Source organism: Ailuropoda melanoleuca, chromosome 3 (assembly GCF_002007445.2).
Source record: "Ailuropoda melanoleuca isolate Jingjing chromosome 3, ASM200744v2, whole genome shotgun sequence".
NCBI lineage: Eukaryota > Metazoa > Chordata > Mammalia > Carnivora > Ursidae > Ailuropoda > Ailuropoda melanoleuca.
The window spans coordinates 70,673,185-70,690,199 of record NC_048220.1 but is presented as its reverse complement, the minus strand read 5'-3'; the positions used below and the strand labels follow the sequence as shown (position 1 = coordinate 70,690,199).

Below are 17,015 nucleotides of genomic sequence, written 5' to 3'. Positions count from 1 at the left end.
TGGAGTTTGAGTTTAACCTGTTTAATTGCTGTACATCTTCATACTACTGTTAATCTTTAAGCTTCCTTTGGACTAAAATGGTAAACTTCGTCCACTTATACTATGACAGAGGCCTTTACATTTATTATTTATAGCTAATAAAAGTGGTATATTGTTTGTATACCTTTCAGATTAATTTTAACTTTAAATTTGTACATGGGTTATGTAAAAGGTTTCTTTATAAATTTGAATCTATTGCATACATAATTTTTGTTTTTAATTTTGTAGAGGAAATAGTTGCATACTTGCTGATGAAATGGGCCTTGGAAAAACAATACAGACTATCTCATTTCTGAACTACTTGTTTCATGAACATCAATTATATGGACCTTTTCTGTTAGTAGTACCACTCTCCACTCTTACTTCCTGGCAAAGGGAAATTCAGACATGGGCTTCTCAGATGAATGCTGTGGTTTATTTAGGTGACATTAACAGCAGAAATATGGTAAGTTGTTCCTCCGCAAATTTAGAAATCTAGACATACTTGTCTTTGAGGACACGTATTTTATTTGTCTTTATGGTCTTCGTTTCTAGTGTAAAACTTGCCACAAAGTAAGTGCTCAGTACATGTTTAATTGTAATAAAAAACAGTTTTCAGTTGAGCATTACTTCATGTAATAACACATTTTTTTGTAATTTCTCATGGAAAGTTTCAAATACACATGAAAGCAGAAAGAAGAGTGTAATAAACCTCTGTGTGCCCATCTCCAACTTCACAGTTCTAATGCTTTGCACTTGTTTCATCTGTACCTCTATAGAGTACTTTCCTCCCAAATATTGTGAAGCAGACCCGGACAGCATATTTCATCCATAAATGCTGTGTTATTAAATGAATTAATCACTTACGTTTTGTTAAATGAGAACTTCCTTTAGTGGAAAGTGTTTATTAAAAATGTGTCTATTTTATTTTTATAGGTTTTGATATGCTGTGGTATTTATATTTTATTTATAAGTAAGATACTCATCTTACTTGTTGGACTGTGTTAAGAATTAAAATAATTTTTTATATAAACAGTTTTTTGAAGGGATTTGTTTTTTAGATATTCAAATAAAAGTATACTTAATGTTTTTCTTAAAATTATTTTTAAAATTTCTTGATAGATAAGAACTCATGAATGGATGCATCCCCAGACCAAACGGTTAAAATTTAATATACTTTTAACAACTTACGAAATTTTATTGAAGGATAAGGTGTGTATTACCTATGCTTTTCTGTTGGGTGTATATCAATTTTTCCTTTGCCATATTTTGTGGATAGGGTGAGATGATAAATCATGGGTCAGCGAACTACATCCTGTGGGTCAAATCTGGCTTATTTTTTATGACTTTTGAACTAAGAATGGTTTTTACGTTTTTAGATGGTGTAAAAACAAAGAATATGTGACAGAGACCATTACACATTTGTCTGCTAAAAGCTGAAATATTTACCATCTGGGTCTTTACAGGAAAAGTTGCCAACTATTGACTTACATAAAACTAGTTTGGCATAGTGTGTTGATTTGTAAGATCGTTAAAGAGGAGGAAGATACCTAAAAGAATTAAGCTACCTCTGGGTGAAGCACTATGCTAAATGCTTTATAGATGTTGTTTATTTAGTTCTTTATAGTTCATATCTCAAGTAATTCCCATCTATTTTATAAGATACTGCTGTTTCTACTTTATTGGAAAGAAAAATCTGGTCTCAAAAGAGGTTAATGAGCTTGTCTCCTAGGTCATGGCAACAATTAAGTAGAATGAGGCATGTCTCTGTTTTAAGTCAGAGACCCACATTTATATATTAGAGCTCCACAGTTCATAAAAATTATACAGTAAATTATTTCTACCCTTGGAATAAGATACTTCCAAATTTATATATTTTCTCTAAATTGACATTAATAGAGGCTTCTGCTGGCCGTAAGCTAAAAATCTTTTGTGAAAATTTTTAAATGATACATTTTAATGATAGTGTTGTTTTTCTTTTTCCTTTTTTTGAATGTGTAAGCTAGTAAAAACTTTCATTTGCTTTTCTCCGTTTTCCAGTGGGTGAATAAGTCATGGAAGGAACTTTGTTTTGCATGTTGCGTTACTTTATTTGAGGGTTTCAATAAATCTTGAAATAATATATAATTTTTATTTGAAAAAAGAAGCTTAGTTTTAATTTTAATTTGCCTTAGTTTAATAATTTGAATTTAATTTTTCTCTTAAAATACTAACTGTATTCTTCTGTTCATTTTTAAGGCATTCCTTGGAGGTCTAAATTGGGCGTTTATAGGTGTAGATGAAGCACATCGATTAAAGAATGATGACTCTCTTCTGTATAAAACTTTAATAGACTTTAAGTCCAATCACCGTCTCCTTATTACTGGAACTCCACTACAAAACTCCCTCAAAGAGCTCTGGTCTTTGCTACATTTCATTATGCCAGAAAAGTAAGATAAATTGGGATATACAGTTTTAACATTAATTTTATATGTTAAGCTTAGCAGGAAAATAATTAGTGTAGGTAATAAGGTCCGTAAGAAGTTTTATTGCCCTAGAACATTAGACCACAGATTTTTAAGAAGGAAAATAAAAAAAGGAAATGGGATGCAACACTTCATATTTCTAGTATTTTAATTTTTCAGTTTTGTAAATAAACAGGTTTGAGTCATGTGTAATAAATTACAACAGTTGATTTTGCCATTGTTCAAAAGAAAATTTGCTTGAAAAACTGAATCAGTATCCTTCTTAGTATTTAATAGTAGTAATAACAACAATAATAAGGTGCTGGTAATCCCTTTTTCTAAATGAGGAAAACTAGACTAAGGGTCACATGACTTGTTCAAGATGACAAACTTTTTTTCAGTAGATTCAGAATTTTAAAATTATATTCTTTGAGAAATATTTTAGTGATAATTCTGTATTTGAAAATACTTTAATTTTTTTATTTGAAATACTTTAATTTTATTTAACGTCTTTAGCTTAAAAAGAATCATAATTTTTATAAAACAACTTCTGTTTCACCTTTATAAAGGTATTTATATAAATACATGACACTTTTCTTGGGAAGGATAGTTCTTTGAAGTGACTAGTACTTAGCAAATCTTTTTTCCTGAAAGTCTATATTTTGTTTATATATGACTACTTTCAAAAATCTCATGTGCACTATGACTTTTTTCAGTGGTTCTTCTACTTTCTTAAATTTTTTAGGTTTTCTTCTTGGGAAGATTTTGAAGAAGAACATGGAAAAGGCAGAGAATATGGTTATGCAAGCCTCCACAAGGAGCTTGAGCCGTTTCTGTTACGCAGAGTTAAAAAAGATGTGGAAAAATCTCTTCCTGCCAAGGTTGAGCAGATTTTAAGAATGGAAATGAGTGCTTTACAGAAACAGTATTACAAGTAAGCTGTAAACAGACCACATGTTCTGGACATTTAATTCTAAATAACCCCCTGTAACCTTGTCTCATTGAAGTGTCCCCCTGCCCTGTAGTAGGTTCTTAGAGCAATAACAATTCTTGAATTTTAAAATAGGTTTATTCTGTGGGCTCTTGAAGCAAAGAGAGATTGAATGCCATGTTCAAGATCATGGGTAACCTAAGACTAATTCATGATTAATTGCGTTTGTCTGTTGTATGCTCTGTTACCATAGAGAGGGCTCTGTTAAGTGTTAATACTACTTAAGTGTTAGTGATACTAAGGCATTATTTTGTAGTTATGATAATTACATAATTGACAGAGGTAGAGCCCAGAAAAAGAAACTTTAAAACAAAATTTTAGGCCCCCTGTTGAAGAATATTAATCGTACTTTAGATAAATTTGTATGTAAGATCTATACAGTACTACTTCAAAGAATCAAAAAGTATTATTTGTCCTATTAGCTACTTAAACATTTAATCACATAAAATGCACTACTACATGCACTTGGATTCTCAGAAACCTATTTCATGGAAAAGAAATACATTTATTGCATGAATTTTAGGTTTGTATTGTGGGAATTTCAAACATACACAAAAAGAGGATGACATAATAAATTCCCAACACTCGGCTTTGTTTTCAACTCATAGCCATTCTTATTTTATCTCTAGCCATTCCCACTTCCCTCATCGCTTATCATTGTGAGGCAAATCAGAGATAAAATTGTTTCAAGTCCCTTCCAAGACTTAACCTTATAAAAAGGAAGAAAATAAAAGATGGTAGAAGACGAAGTATATTGTAGTGAGTGGAAACTTTATATAGTTATATAAATAGTTTGGAGTGGCAAAATAACCACCCATAATTTTTCTACAATTTGCATATGTATTTAATTTTAATTTAGAGAAGGCAGTGTGGGTAAACCAGGTATATGCTCATGAGGTTTCTAATAGGTTTGTGTTTAGGTTGCCTAATGTAGTTAAATTTGTAGGAGGGTCAATGTAGATGATAGTTGACCCATTTTTTAAGTAACTTTGGGGGAAAAAGGATTAATACACTATACTCACTATGTTACATTAAGCCGTTACTGTATATTGCACAGATAACAGCTTATGTGTTGTGTTCTCATTAATTTTATGAATGAAGCTCATTAGTCTTGTGAAAGAGGTTTGGCCTGTTGTATATCCAGTTGTGAATTTCATAATGGTGCAGTTTTGCTTTGGTTCTTGATTGTTTTTTCATGATTTTAGAACTCATCCTGGTAAACCTCATTTTTGTGGTTTTTTTTTTTTTTCTTCTTTAAACAGATGGATATTAACTAGGAATTACAAAGCCCTCAGCAAAGGTTCCAAGGGCAGTACCTCAGGCTTTTTGAACATTATGATGGAGCTAAAGAAATGTTGTAACCATTGCTACCTCATTAAACCACCAGATAATAATGAATTCTATAATAAACAGGAGGCCTTACAAGTAAGGATTTTAAAATATTGTTACTTTATGGTAAAATAAAATTGTAGAAATGCTTATTGCAGTTATAACTGAAAATGGCACAAGGCTTTAATGTAGTGGTTAGAATTTCTCTTTGGTTATGGTATAATTAAATAATGAGGTTTTTTTAGTCTTTATAAAAAAGCCTTCAAAATTATAATTTATCCAATTATTTTGATTACTTTTCTAAAAATGGATTTGTATGGACTACCAAGATTTATCCAGCAGAAGTCCCTTAGTATGTTCTTAATTGACAAAAATTCACATCAGTGAATGTGCTGAATTTGTGATATGGCAGATGGTAGTAATGAGAAAGACATCTTGACCTCAGATTTTACCATTCTTGTCATTTCTGGAAGATAAACGAGAAGTATGAAGAAGGCGCAACGGCCATCAGCCACCATAGTGCTTTAGAATGCTAGGTTCAGTGACTGATGTGTATAAGTTAAAATATGTTTTCTTACTCTTTTAAAACCTTTAGTTGCTTAGTTGCTGCTTCTTTCAGTGTATTGTTTCTCAAGGATTTTTGGAGAAGTAGTGTAATAACTAGCAAAGTGAAACTGCTCCCCCATCCCCTTACCTCCAAAACATGACGAAAGCCTATGTGCTGAGTGGCAAGGAAAATCTTAGCTTGCGTAGATCAAAGTGATCCTAGAAAGGTCCTAGAAAATTTTGAAAACTGAAGTAAACTGTTTCCCAACATTATAAAAACATAACATTTTGATTTTAAATGAAAGAAGATGAAGTGTTAAGTAGAGTATTTGTTTCATTTGATTGATTCTTTTCACATGTTCTAACAGTTGTAATTAATTGTTTCTAGCACTTAATCCGTAGTAGCGGAAAATTGATTCTTCTTGACAAACTGTTAATTCGCCTGAGAGAACGAGGCAATAGAGTTCTTATTTTTTCTCAAATGGTGCGGATGTTAGATATACTTGCAGAATATTTAAAATACCGTCAATTCCCCTTTCAAGTAAGCATTTCATTTTTTCTTTTTTGTTGACTTAAATTTCATCTGATAGTTGAGTGTGTTCTACAAAATCACCTTTGAACTTCTGCAAAGTAGAGATTTTTATATAAACTGTACTTTCAAGATAATATATCTGTTTTAAAAATTTCTGTTTGTGGGGTGCCTGGTGGCTCAGTCATTTAAGCTTCCTGACTCTTGATTTCGGCTCAGGTCATCTCATGGGCATGTGATCGAGCCCCATGTCAGGCTCTGCACTGGGTGTGGAGCCTACTTAAGATTGTCCCTCCTCCTCTCCCTCTGCGCCTCCCCTCTCCTCTCTCTCTTTCTCTCTGGGAAAAAAAAATTCTATTTATAATCATTCCTTTTTTTTCTTCTTGACCTTATATTTAGCAGGAAAGCAATTTTTCTTTTCTTTAATTTTTATTTTAATTCTGTACTTCTCTTCTGTGCCCAAATCTAAATGGGCAGTTTTATGTATTTGGCTTCAGTTTGAGGAAGGGAAAGAGAGAGCAGTCCTTGTGAGTGTTATCAGGACTGTTACAGATTCTGAAGAATAATGTTCTCATAGTTATTCTAATACATAGTTTGCTGAATAAAACTGTACATGACTCTAAGGAAGGTACTAAAGACCAGAATGGTCTTATATTCCATCTATTCAGTATTTATTTTGAGATCCATTCAGTGTAATTAACGCTAATGTGAATGTTTAATGTTAAGAGACAGGTGCTAGTCTCAGTACTTTCTAATAATTTATTTAATCCTTATTTAATCCTTTTATGAACAGTGCCTAGAACCTAGTGAACACTCATATAACTAGTAAATGATACATATTTAGTGCAGGAAATACAATACAAGCAGAATTATAATGATGAATCTCAACAGAAATAATCCCTGCTCTGTTGGAGCTTACATCGTAATAAGGAAGATAGACATTAATCAGGTAATTACAAATAAAAATAACATTACAACTGTGGTAATGTCTGCTTTGAAGGACGGGTTTTTGGTGATATGAACGTGATTGAGAAATATGTAGTCATTCAGGCTAGGGGAAAAGTATGGAAAAATCATCATTGTTTGATTTTCTTACGAGCTTTATTGGAATATAATTTCCTTCCCATGCAGTTCGTCCATTTAAAGTGTACAGTTAACTGATTAAAATACACAGAGTTGGGCAGCCATCAACACAATCTTAGAATGTTTTTGTCCCCTCAAAAAGAAACTGTACCCTTTAGCTATCACCACATTTCTCCATCCCATCCTCTTTCCCCATCCCAACCCTATGTTGGTTGTTTTTAGACAAACTATTATATGTACATGGTCAAACAAAACAAATAGTGAAGAAGTGCTTTTTATCAGCAATTCTCTGCCCCCTAATCCCTTCTCATTCCCAGATTAATTCCCAGAGAAAATTATTTTTACCATTCTTTTGGTTTAGGTCATATCTCAATAATTGATACACCCACTGTTTTTTAAAAAATCTTTACTGATTGTAATTGTTAATGAAAAAGAAACAAATAGCACTATTTAAATTTTTTTTTATTTTGGACATCAGCTAATGTTTAGTAGGCACTCAGTATATGTCCGACACTGAGCTAAGTGTTTTACTGTGTTCTCTCACTGAATGCTCTGAATTTTGTGAAGGAAGTACTACTATTATGTTCATTCCCTGAGAAAGAAACTTAACAAGGTGAAAAGTCAAATCACTTGCCAAGGCACCAACCAAATTTGGATTGTTTGACTAGAACCCATGGTGCCCCAAATCAGTGACTTCTAAACTTAATCAGGGGCTTTTGCTGGACTCCTTCCTCCCTTCCTCCCTTCTTCCTCCCTTCTTCCTCCCTTCTTCCTCCCTTCCTCCCTTCCTCCTTTCCTTGCTTCCTTCCTTCCTTCCTTCCTTCCTCTTTGTCTCCCTGTCTTCTTCCTTCCTTCCTTCCTTCCTTCCTTTCTTTTTAAATTTTTAAAAAAGATTTTATTTATTTATTTGAGAGAGAGAGTGCACACCACATGAGCAGGGAGGAGGGGCAGAGGGAGGGTGAGAAGCAGACTCCCCACTGAGCTGGGAGCCCTACCTGTGGCTCAATCCCAGTACCCTGAGATCATGACCTGAGCCAAAGGCAGACACTTAACCTCTTGAGCCCCAGGTGCCCCTGGACCTCTTTCTCAGAGTTTCTGATTCAGTAGATCTGGGATGGGGCTCAAAAATTTGCATTTCTAAGTTCTCAGATGACACTGATGGCTGTTGGTCCAGTAACCACACTGGACTTAACCATTATTTATAAACCTGTAGTCTATAACCTATTAATGGATCTGGGAATCAATTTAATGAGTTGTACCAACTTTTGAAAAAATGACATAGATTTTAATATATGAGAGTATATAGTGGTACATTGTGTCATGTAACTTGCTTTGGGTATACAGCTGTGTACTCATTCATGTGTAAAATGTCTTACAAGGAGACCCAGGTAGAATGATAGCCATTACTTACTGTTACTATCTTGGGAAATAGTTTTAATTGTTAAGAGCACAGACTTGAGAGACAGAATGCCTGGGCATTGTCTTCTTGCCTAATAGGTACCTTATACTCTTATAGTCTTAGCGAAAGCCATACTGCTCTTTCATATTTAATTTCATTGTTGATTTTAATATCTTTTAAAAATATTTGATTGTGTTATATGCAGTATTTTAATGTGCTTTATTCTAGAGATTAGATGGATCAATAAAAGGGGAGCTGAGAAAACAAGCTCTAGATCATTTTAATGCTGAAGGATCAGAGGTATGAATGCTTTTAAAATTGTAAATTATTTTATACATTTTAGCTGTATCTGCTTTTTTTAAAAAATCTTGTTACCCAGTTTTGCTTTATAAGTGAGGTTTTGAAATCAATATTCTATGTTAAATCTGAAGAACTTTACCTTCTCTTATCAATACTGTTTCAGATAGGACAGTTAATTCAATTCAAAATAAATTAGCTCACTTTCATTTGGAATTTTTAAAATTTGGTGTATATTATTCCCATGTATATTTGTATTTAGGAATCTTGTTGATTGGTTTTGCTAGAGGTTTTTGTATTTTATTAGTATTTTTTTATAACTACCTTTTAGTTTTATTGGTAAAATACTTTTAAACTCAAAAAATCAATTGTAAAATTCTCTAATGATTATTCACAATCACAGTTAGAAGAATTTACAATTGAGCCTATTTATAATTCCTTACAGGATTTCTGCTTTTTGCTTTCCACAAGAGCTGGAGGCTTGGGAATTAATTTAGCTTCTGCTGACACTGTTGTTATATTTGATTCTGATTGGAATCCACAAAATGATCTTCAGGCACAGGCTAGAGCTCATCGAATTGGGCAGAAGAAACAGGTATTTTTTTTTTCTTCTATTTTTCTTTTAGATTCTTTTTTTTATGATCATCAGTGTTTGGAAGTGATTTTGGTTTATCTTCCTGGTCAAATCCTTGGAACACAGTCTTGTTGCTCTTTAACAGGTAAAGTACTAAGGAACTCAGATTTACCAAAATCACCTGGAACGTCTGGCAGACTTGAAGTAACTATGCCAAAATCGGATTATGTACTCTCTTTTAATCATACATTCTGTTTACAGCTGTAGAGTACCAGTGTTTTTCACTCAAAACATAAACTTTAAAATACCTTTATTAAGTACTGAAAAAGATTTTGCTAAGTGTATTGCTTGCTACCTTTTGTTAACTTGTATTTTATCCATTTACCTATAAGATTCTTTATGCAAAAAAGCCTTTCTCATTTTATAGTTTTTGTACAGCTATCTGACATCGTTGTAATAGGCCTTGAGAAAAACCATCTGTCATCATTCTGATGCCTTGGTCCTTGTATTTTAATTCATTTACTTCTGTCTAGAATAGTGCTTCTCAAACTTCTGCAAAGCAGGAGATACAAACAAGTAGCACAGAAAGACTTAGCACATTTATATTACCTTTTTAAGATTTAATGTTTTCTACTGAAAAATATGTCCATAATTTTAAATTGAAAGAGTATTTTATCCAAATAATTCTCATAAAAGTCTCCTCAGAAATACATTATGCTTCTTTCTGTAATTTTTTATACTCTGGAACAACATTGCATACCCCTAAGTGAAAGCTTGTATTTACGGTAGTGGTTCTTCACATCATCAGACCCAGTGACCCCTTTTTACAACAGCTGTTTTTAGCACTCCCTTTTCCTGGAATTGGATATATGAATTTGAAAATAATTTGAATGCCCTAATAGCAATTTAGGTAAAACAAAACAAAATAAAACTCTTTTTAAAAAATACATATTTTAATAGATAGGACTACACTACGATATAAAGAATTTAGAGTTGGGAAAATAAGAGCAGGACTCATTCTGCATAGGAGACACAAAGGAAGCAAAGATCGGGGTATATTGGTGTGTAAGAGAATAAAAATTAGTATTAAAATTAGATAATAACACTTGCACATTATAAAGGGAGGCAAACTTGAAGTAGGGATAATAACATGGCAAGATAAATTATAGACTGTCAGGAGATGGTGAGGAAATAAGATAATCTCACAGGTGAGCTGGGCCTAATGTATATGTGAATAGTCAAAATAGCCCTGTTTTATGAATGAGATGGGGAATAGTGGTTAATTGCACTAAACCGATAACTCCCATACTGAAATCCACAACACATGGCTGGCTCATATTCCATTTATACTACTTAAACACTACTTATAGGCCACCACATTTTCTAAATAGGGGATGGAAAATAGAGGATACATTAGAAGAATCAGTTAGATAAAAGACTATAGAAAGTTGCGTGGTAGACCTCTGGGAAGAATTATCTGAGGAAGATCATAAAATAATGGTAACGCGGATTTCTTATTATTACGTTACAATACTTTTAAGAAATAAATTGATATAAATATCACTGTATTATAAAATATAATTTAATTATTTAATATCACTTAATACATTTAAAATATATAAATATGAATACATATTTTTGTTAATGATTATTGAGATATATTCTTTATTATTTCATTATTGGTGTATTATAGTAAGATTCCTATGCTTCTTGTACCTGGCTGTTTTTTGTTTGTTCTTTAAGGTTTTATTTAAATTTTAGTTAACATACAGTGTACTATTAGTTTCAGGTGAACATTATAGTGCTTCCACTCTTTCATACACCACTTGGTACTCATCACGACAGGTGCCCTCCTTAATCTCCATCACCTATTTAACCCCCCCCAACTTCCCCAAGGAAACCATCAGTTCTCTGTTGTTAAAAGTCTGTTTCTTGGTTTGCTTCTCTTTTTCCCCATGAACATTTTAGTTTTTTCAAATTCCACATATGTGTGAAATCATGCCCGTACCTGAGGTTTTACTGGTATTTGGTTCTAAATCTGACACAAGGTATTTCATATCTCATATTAAATATTTACATGACAACAACTACAAAATGAGTATAGATGAGTAATACAGATGCATTACACACATTTGGAAATAACTTAGAGATCTAAATAAAAGGATATCCAGTTATATACTGGTTTATGCAGTAGTTATAATGCTGAAAAAACTAATGTATTATAACTTCATTAGAACTCTTCTTGTTTACCTTAAAATGGAGTTCAAATTTAAACTCAAAATAATTTAAAAGTTTTTAAAAATCATTTTTTAAGACTTGAAAGACTCAGGATACTTTTTCTTTGTGCCTGAATGTCCAGTTTAACACAGAATGTCTAGTGTCCCAAATGCCAGTGCTCTTAAGTACTGGTAAGCCCACCTAATGATTTCAAAAACTATAAAAATGCTCCCATAGATTTTCAAAATATCTCTGTATGGTGGTACTGTTTGATATAGAACTGCTGACCTTGAGAAATAGGGCAAAATTTCTACACATCAATTTTTGTCTGTTTTGGAAAGCTTTGTCTTGTGGCAGGATTTCATCATTAACCTGGGGAATGGTTCACAGAATTTTGGATTATGTGGAATATGAAACATTAATCAGAATTAATGGAACCGGTGTAAGTTGTCATATATTTACCACTTTTTCCCACTTTTTTCTCAACTAAAAGGTAATCTAAAAATTACTCTCATTACTTTTAAAAAAGAAAAATAAGCAAATAAAAATCTCCTAACCAAAATATAAGAAAGACACAACCTCAAAATAATCTTTAAACTGAAGAAATTTAGCTTTTATATATATTGGTATATATTTTTTAATTTTTATCTTGACCAGTGAGAATTTCATGTAGGATGAGCTTCCCTCTATGTACAGTATTTGGGTGTTCAGGTTAGCAAAATGAATCCTTTTTAATACATTTTATGTTTCATCATCAGGTGAATATTTATCGTCTAGTTACGAAGGGATCAGTTGAAGAGGATATACTTGAAAGGGCCAAAAAGAAGATGGTTTTAGATCACCTCGTGATTCAGAGAATGGACACAACTGGGAAGACGGTACTACATACAGGTTCTGCCCCCTCAAGGTAGTTAATTTATTTATTTTGAAAGATTTTTTTCATTTGGGAGAGAGAGAACATGACACAAGGGCAGGGGGAGAAGAGCAGAGGGAGAGGGAGAAGCTGACTTCTGCTGAGCAGAGAGCCTGATGACTTGGGGTTTTATCCCAGAACCCTGAGATCATGACCTTAGCCAAAGGCAGATGCTTAACCAACTGAGCCACCCAGGTGCCCTGGTAGTTACTTTAATATTAAAAAAAAAAAGTCATTTAGAATCATTCTACACTCATTTTCCTGAAATGTTACATGCTATAGGCAGATCTTTGAGGTATCATATTTAGTATTGTAATTTTTTAATTTTTTAAAGCACTGGAGTAATTTTTAGTCAAAAGCATACATTCAGGGGCGCCTGGGTGGCACAGCGGTTAAGCGGCTGCCTTCGGCTCAGTGCGTGATCCCGGCATTATGGGTTCGAGCCCCACATCAGGCTCCTCTGCTATGAGCCTGCTTCTTCCTCTCCCACTCCCCCTGCTTGTGTTCCCTCTCTCGCTGGCTGTCTCTCTATGTCAAATTAATAAAAATAAAATCTTTAAAAAAAAAAGCATACATTCAGTACTGATTACACCACTCAAGTTTTATAAATCTTGGGAGAAATTCCTTTAACTGACAGGTTTCAAGTTCTTAACAGTGAACTTATAATACTTCACCTAACTCAGTCATATAACTTATATAAAGTTGACTGTATCAATAATGTATAAAAGTGCAATGTAAATATTAAATTGTTAACTGTTAGTATTAAGCATTTTTGTTCTTGACCTAGTTCTACTCCTTTCAATAAAGAAGAATTGTCAGCCATTTTAAAGTTTGGCGCTGAGGAACTTTTTAAGGAACCTGAAGGAGAAGAACAAGAGCCCCAGGTAAAACAAACTTGCCTCAAAATGTCTTCTTTAAACTTAAAAGTATAAGGTATATTTACTTCAAAATATATTAAAGTATACTTAAAGATTTCTTTCTAATTACAGGAAATGGATATAGATGAAATCTTGAAGAGGGCTGAAACTCATGAAAACGAACCAGGCCCTTTAACTGTAGGAGATGAATTGCTTTCCCAGTTCAAGGTAGATTTTTCTTTCTTTTTAATTTTTCCTTCAAATTATCTAAATTGAGGGAGTGATTTTTTTTTTTTTGTCATTTCGTGTTAATCTCTTTAAGCACAGTGAGCATGATAATTTCTTAACATTTTTGTCTTAAATTTGTTACGGTGTATGAAAATTTTTCTCCCTTATTCTGACAAACCAGTAGCAACTTATTTTGAAAAGGACCAAATCATTTGTGAATAGGTACATTTAGTGGAATGAGAAGCGCTGTTATTCTAATTAACATCTAAAAAAGTGCTTGGCAAATAGTACATCCTCAAATATTTGGGTAAATGAATGAGCATGATCTCTTAGGACATTTCTGTGACAGAAAACTTTTAGCTAATGTTTGTTGGAGCAGTTTTTGACATTAGATTAAGTTAAGCATTATCACACCTAAGAAAACTCAAGTTAATCAGTCCATGTAAGCAATGAGCTCCTGTTAGTACTTATAAATATCCCTGGTTTGGTGAGGGCTAAAAGGTTGCAAGGAGTCCTAAAGCAACGTAACCTCTTAGAGTAATTGGTATGCCAGTTGTTTAGTATAAAGAAGTAGACTCCTCTGTAGCCATTTTCCACGAATGGAGGGTTTTAAGGAGAGCAGTTCAGTTTGTGTCATTTGTTCATTCAACAAATATTTATGAGCACCTGTTGTGTGCCATGCATGGGGACACAGCAGTGAATAAAAACAGTTATGATTTTCATGGATCACTCTGGCTGCAATGTGGAGGATATACTGTAATGGAGCAAGAATTAAAAGTGGGGAGATAAGTTAGAGGACTATTTCTTTAATCTTGAGGCGAAGTAAAGGTTTCTGGAACTGTTACTTATTCTGGGTATGGTCTGATTAACTCTACATTGTTATACTATTTGGTTTTAATTTGACTAATTGGAAGTTTGAAAAAATGTCACTGATAAGCTAAGTAAAGTAAATACAGATTACTTTTATACCACTGAGTTAATACTCCTATCTTGCTGGCTTTAGGGCTTTCATCACATTTAAAAAACAGACACGGGGCACCTGGGTGGCTGTCGGTTAAGCATCTGACTCTTGGTTTCTGTTTAGGTCCTGATCTCATGGGTCCTGGGATCGAGCCCCATGTAGGGCCCTGCACTCAGTAGGGAGTCGGCTCGAAGATTCTCTCCCTCTGCCCCCTCCATGCACGCACGCTTGCACTCTCTCAAATAAATAAATCTTTAAAATAAATAAACAAGGATATGAGAGAATGAACAGTATTTGCAGTGTCATTTCTTAACACAGGATAAGCATAGGTTTTTTTTCATTCAGTTTTTTTAAGTTTTAATGTGCCACTGTTGGCAGTTAGCTTTAACGAATCCCTTCTGTATACCAGAGTCTTCATAGTTCCTTAGATGTATATTCTTATTTAATCTTGATAAACATTAGTGAGCTCCTTCTATCCCTTTTTTTTTTTTAAAGGTAAAGAAACTAGGAACCTAAGTAAGGTTATCTGTGGACCTAGAGTTCTTTATGTCTTGTTAGTAACTCTTCGTACTACTTTTTATGATCATAAAGATAAGAATATTGGTTTATTCTACAGCACTTTGTAGTTAGTGGACTGGTGTGGTATTTTCTGCAGAAGATGATTAGCATGTTACTATAAGTTATTTTGTTCTCCCAACTAATTTTGTTGAGCAGCAGCAGGACAAAAGAGGGTTATTCTTAGAAGTCTTTTGGTTTATTCTACTTTGACCTAATAATAAATAATAAAGAACTAATAAAGAACTTAAATAGCTTAGCAGTCATTTTTGGTTTAATCCATAGTCATATTCATTATCCTGAGGATGTTTTAAGTTTTATTGTCTTATTATGGTATGTCACTTCCTCTCCCCTAAAATGCAAAATGTAGTTTAAAGATGAGGTTTTCTTTAATGCTTATTCTGTTAAAATTCTGGAATTTAAGGTTGCCAACTTTTCAAATATGGATGAGGATGACATTGAGTTGGAACCAGAAAGAAATTCAAAGAATTGGGAAGAAATAATTCCAGAAGATCAAAGAAGACGATTAGAAGAGGAAGAAAGACAAAAGGAACTTGAAGAAATTTATATGCTCCCAAGAATGAGAAACTGTGCAAAACAGGTGACCTTTTAAAATTTAAAAGATTATGTCTGTTGTTGTGAGGGTATTCATACCTGGACTCATCTGGTTTTGTTTATAAAGCATACTGGCCCATTGTTTTCTTTTGTAGTGTTTTCATCTGATTTAATAATTCTTGCGTCTTAAAATAAGTTGGAAAGTGTTCACCCGTCCTCTGCTTTTGAGAAGAGTTTGTTTAGAATTGGTATTCTTCATTAAATGTTTGGCACTGTTTGTCAGGGAAACCATCTAGGCTTGGAGTTTTCTTTGTTAGAATTTTTAACTCTAATTTCTTTTATAAATATAGAACGATTCAGAATATTTCTTTTTTGAGTGAATTTGGTAGTTTGTTTCTTTCAAGGAATTTGTCCATTTATGTCTAAGTTGTTGAATTTTTATAGGCATAAAGTTACTCATAATATCCCCCCAAAAATCATCCATTTATTTTTCTGTTTCAAATTCATTGATTTCGGCTCTTTATTATCTTTTTGGCTTTGCTTTAATTTGCTCCTCTTTTTTTAGTGTCTTAAGATGTATTCTTAAGACAATTTAATCAAGACCTTTCTTTTATAATACTATCAGTGTTTAATGCTACAAGTTTCCCTCTAAGCACTGCCTTTTTTGAATCTTATAAATTTTGATACCTGTCGTGTTTTCATTTTCATTCATTTCAAAGTATTTTCTAATTTGCCTTATGACATACTCTTTGACCTGTAGGTATTTTTTTGTTGGTTTGTTTTTGTTCTTTTTTGTTGTTATGAAATATGTTTAATTTCCAAATACTTGGGGAGATATTCTGATTATCTTTGTCATTGATTTCTAGTTTAATTCTGTCATCATCAGCATGCCTTGTATGATATGAATTTTTAAAAATTTATTGCTGTTTATTTTATGGCCCAAATGAAGAAAATAGGAGATTTTAAAATAATGGTAAGAGGGCCATGCCAGGCTACATCAGATCCTGCAACAAAAGGAAAGAAACTTTAATACTAGTTTTTTTTGTTTGAATTTTCGCTTTTGTTTTTTAGAATATTGCATTGCAAGAATATTTGTCTTGATTACTGAGCTTTTTTGGTGCCTCCTTAAATTTTGAGTCTGAGGCAAATAAGGGAATTGCTTAGTCATTGTTCTGCTATCCTTTCCCCAGGGGTAGAGTGTTTTGTTTTCTTTTTCTTTTCCTACAACTATATTGTGTCTTCTCCCCTCACTGTGGTGCAGTGCGTGTGGTGCCCTCAGTGCATTAAGAAAACTGCTCCCTTTCCCAGGCCATCATCTGGAAGGAAAATTTTTATTCTGATCTTCTGCCCAGTCTTACTCATGAGCACCTGTTCAGAGTTTTGAGGAGTGTCTCAGAGGGGTGCAGGTTCTGTTCTCCATCCCTTCTGTTTCCAGGGACCCTGTACTCTCATAGTTACCCAAACGAAGCCCTTAGCAAATTTTAGCTAACTTTTTTTGCCTGCTTATTTGTTACTTGGT

General features: G+C 33.2%; 1 protein-coding gene across 3 annotated transcripts in view; it reads left to right on the top strand.

The window, feature by feature from the left end:
• Positions 1-17,015, top strand: part of CHD1 (chromodomain helicase DNA binding protein 1) — a 69,608-nt gene that overhangs the window by 31,414 nt on the left and 21,179 nt on the right. For all 3 annotated transcript variants that reach the window (XM_034656556.1, XM_034656557.1, XM_034656558.1), the window contains exons 11-22: positions 268-484; positions 1,141-1,230; positions 2,257-2,447; positions 3,208-3,396; positions 4,716-4,878; positions 5,717-5,869; positions 8,568-8,639; positions 9,082-9,231; positions 12,186-12,334; positions 13,128-13,224; positions 13,330-13,425; positions 15,366-15,542. In XM_034656556.1, the coding sequence (XP_034512447.1) occupies positions 268-484; positions 1,141-1,230; positions 2,257-2,447; positions 3,208-3,396; positions 4,716-4,878; positions 5,717-5,869; positions 8,568-8,639; positions 9,082-9,231; positions 12,186-12,334; positions 13,128-13,224; positions 13,330-13,425; positions 15,366-15,542 (1,744 nt within the window). The remainder of the gene's footprint in view (positions 1-267; positions 485-1,140; positions 1,231-2,256; positions 2,448-3,207; positions 3,397-4,715; positions 4,879-5,716; positions 5,870-8,567; positions 8,640-9,081; positions 9,232-12,185; positions 12,335-13,127; positions 13,225-13,329; positions 13,426-15,365; positions 15,543-17,015) is intronic.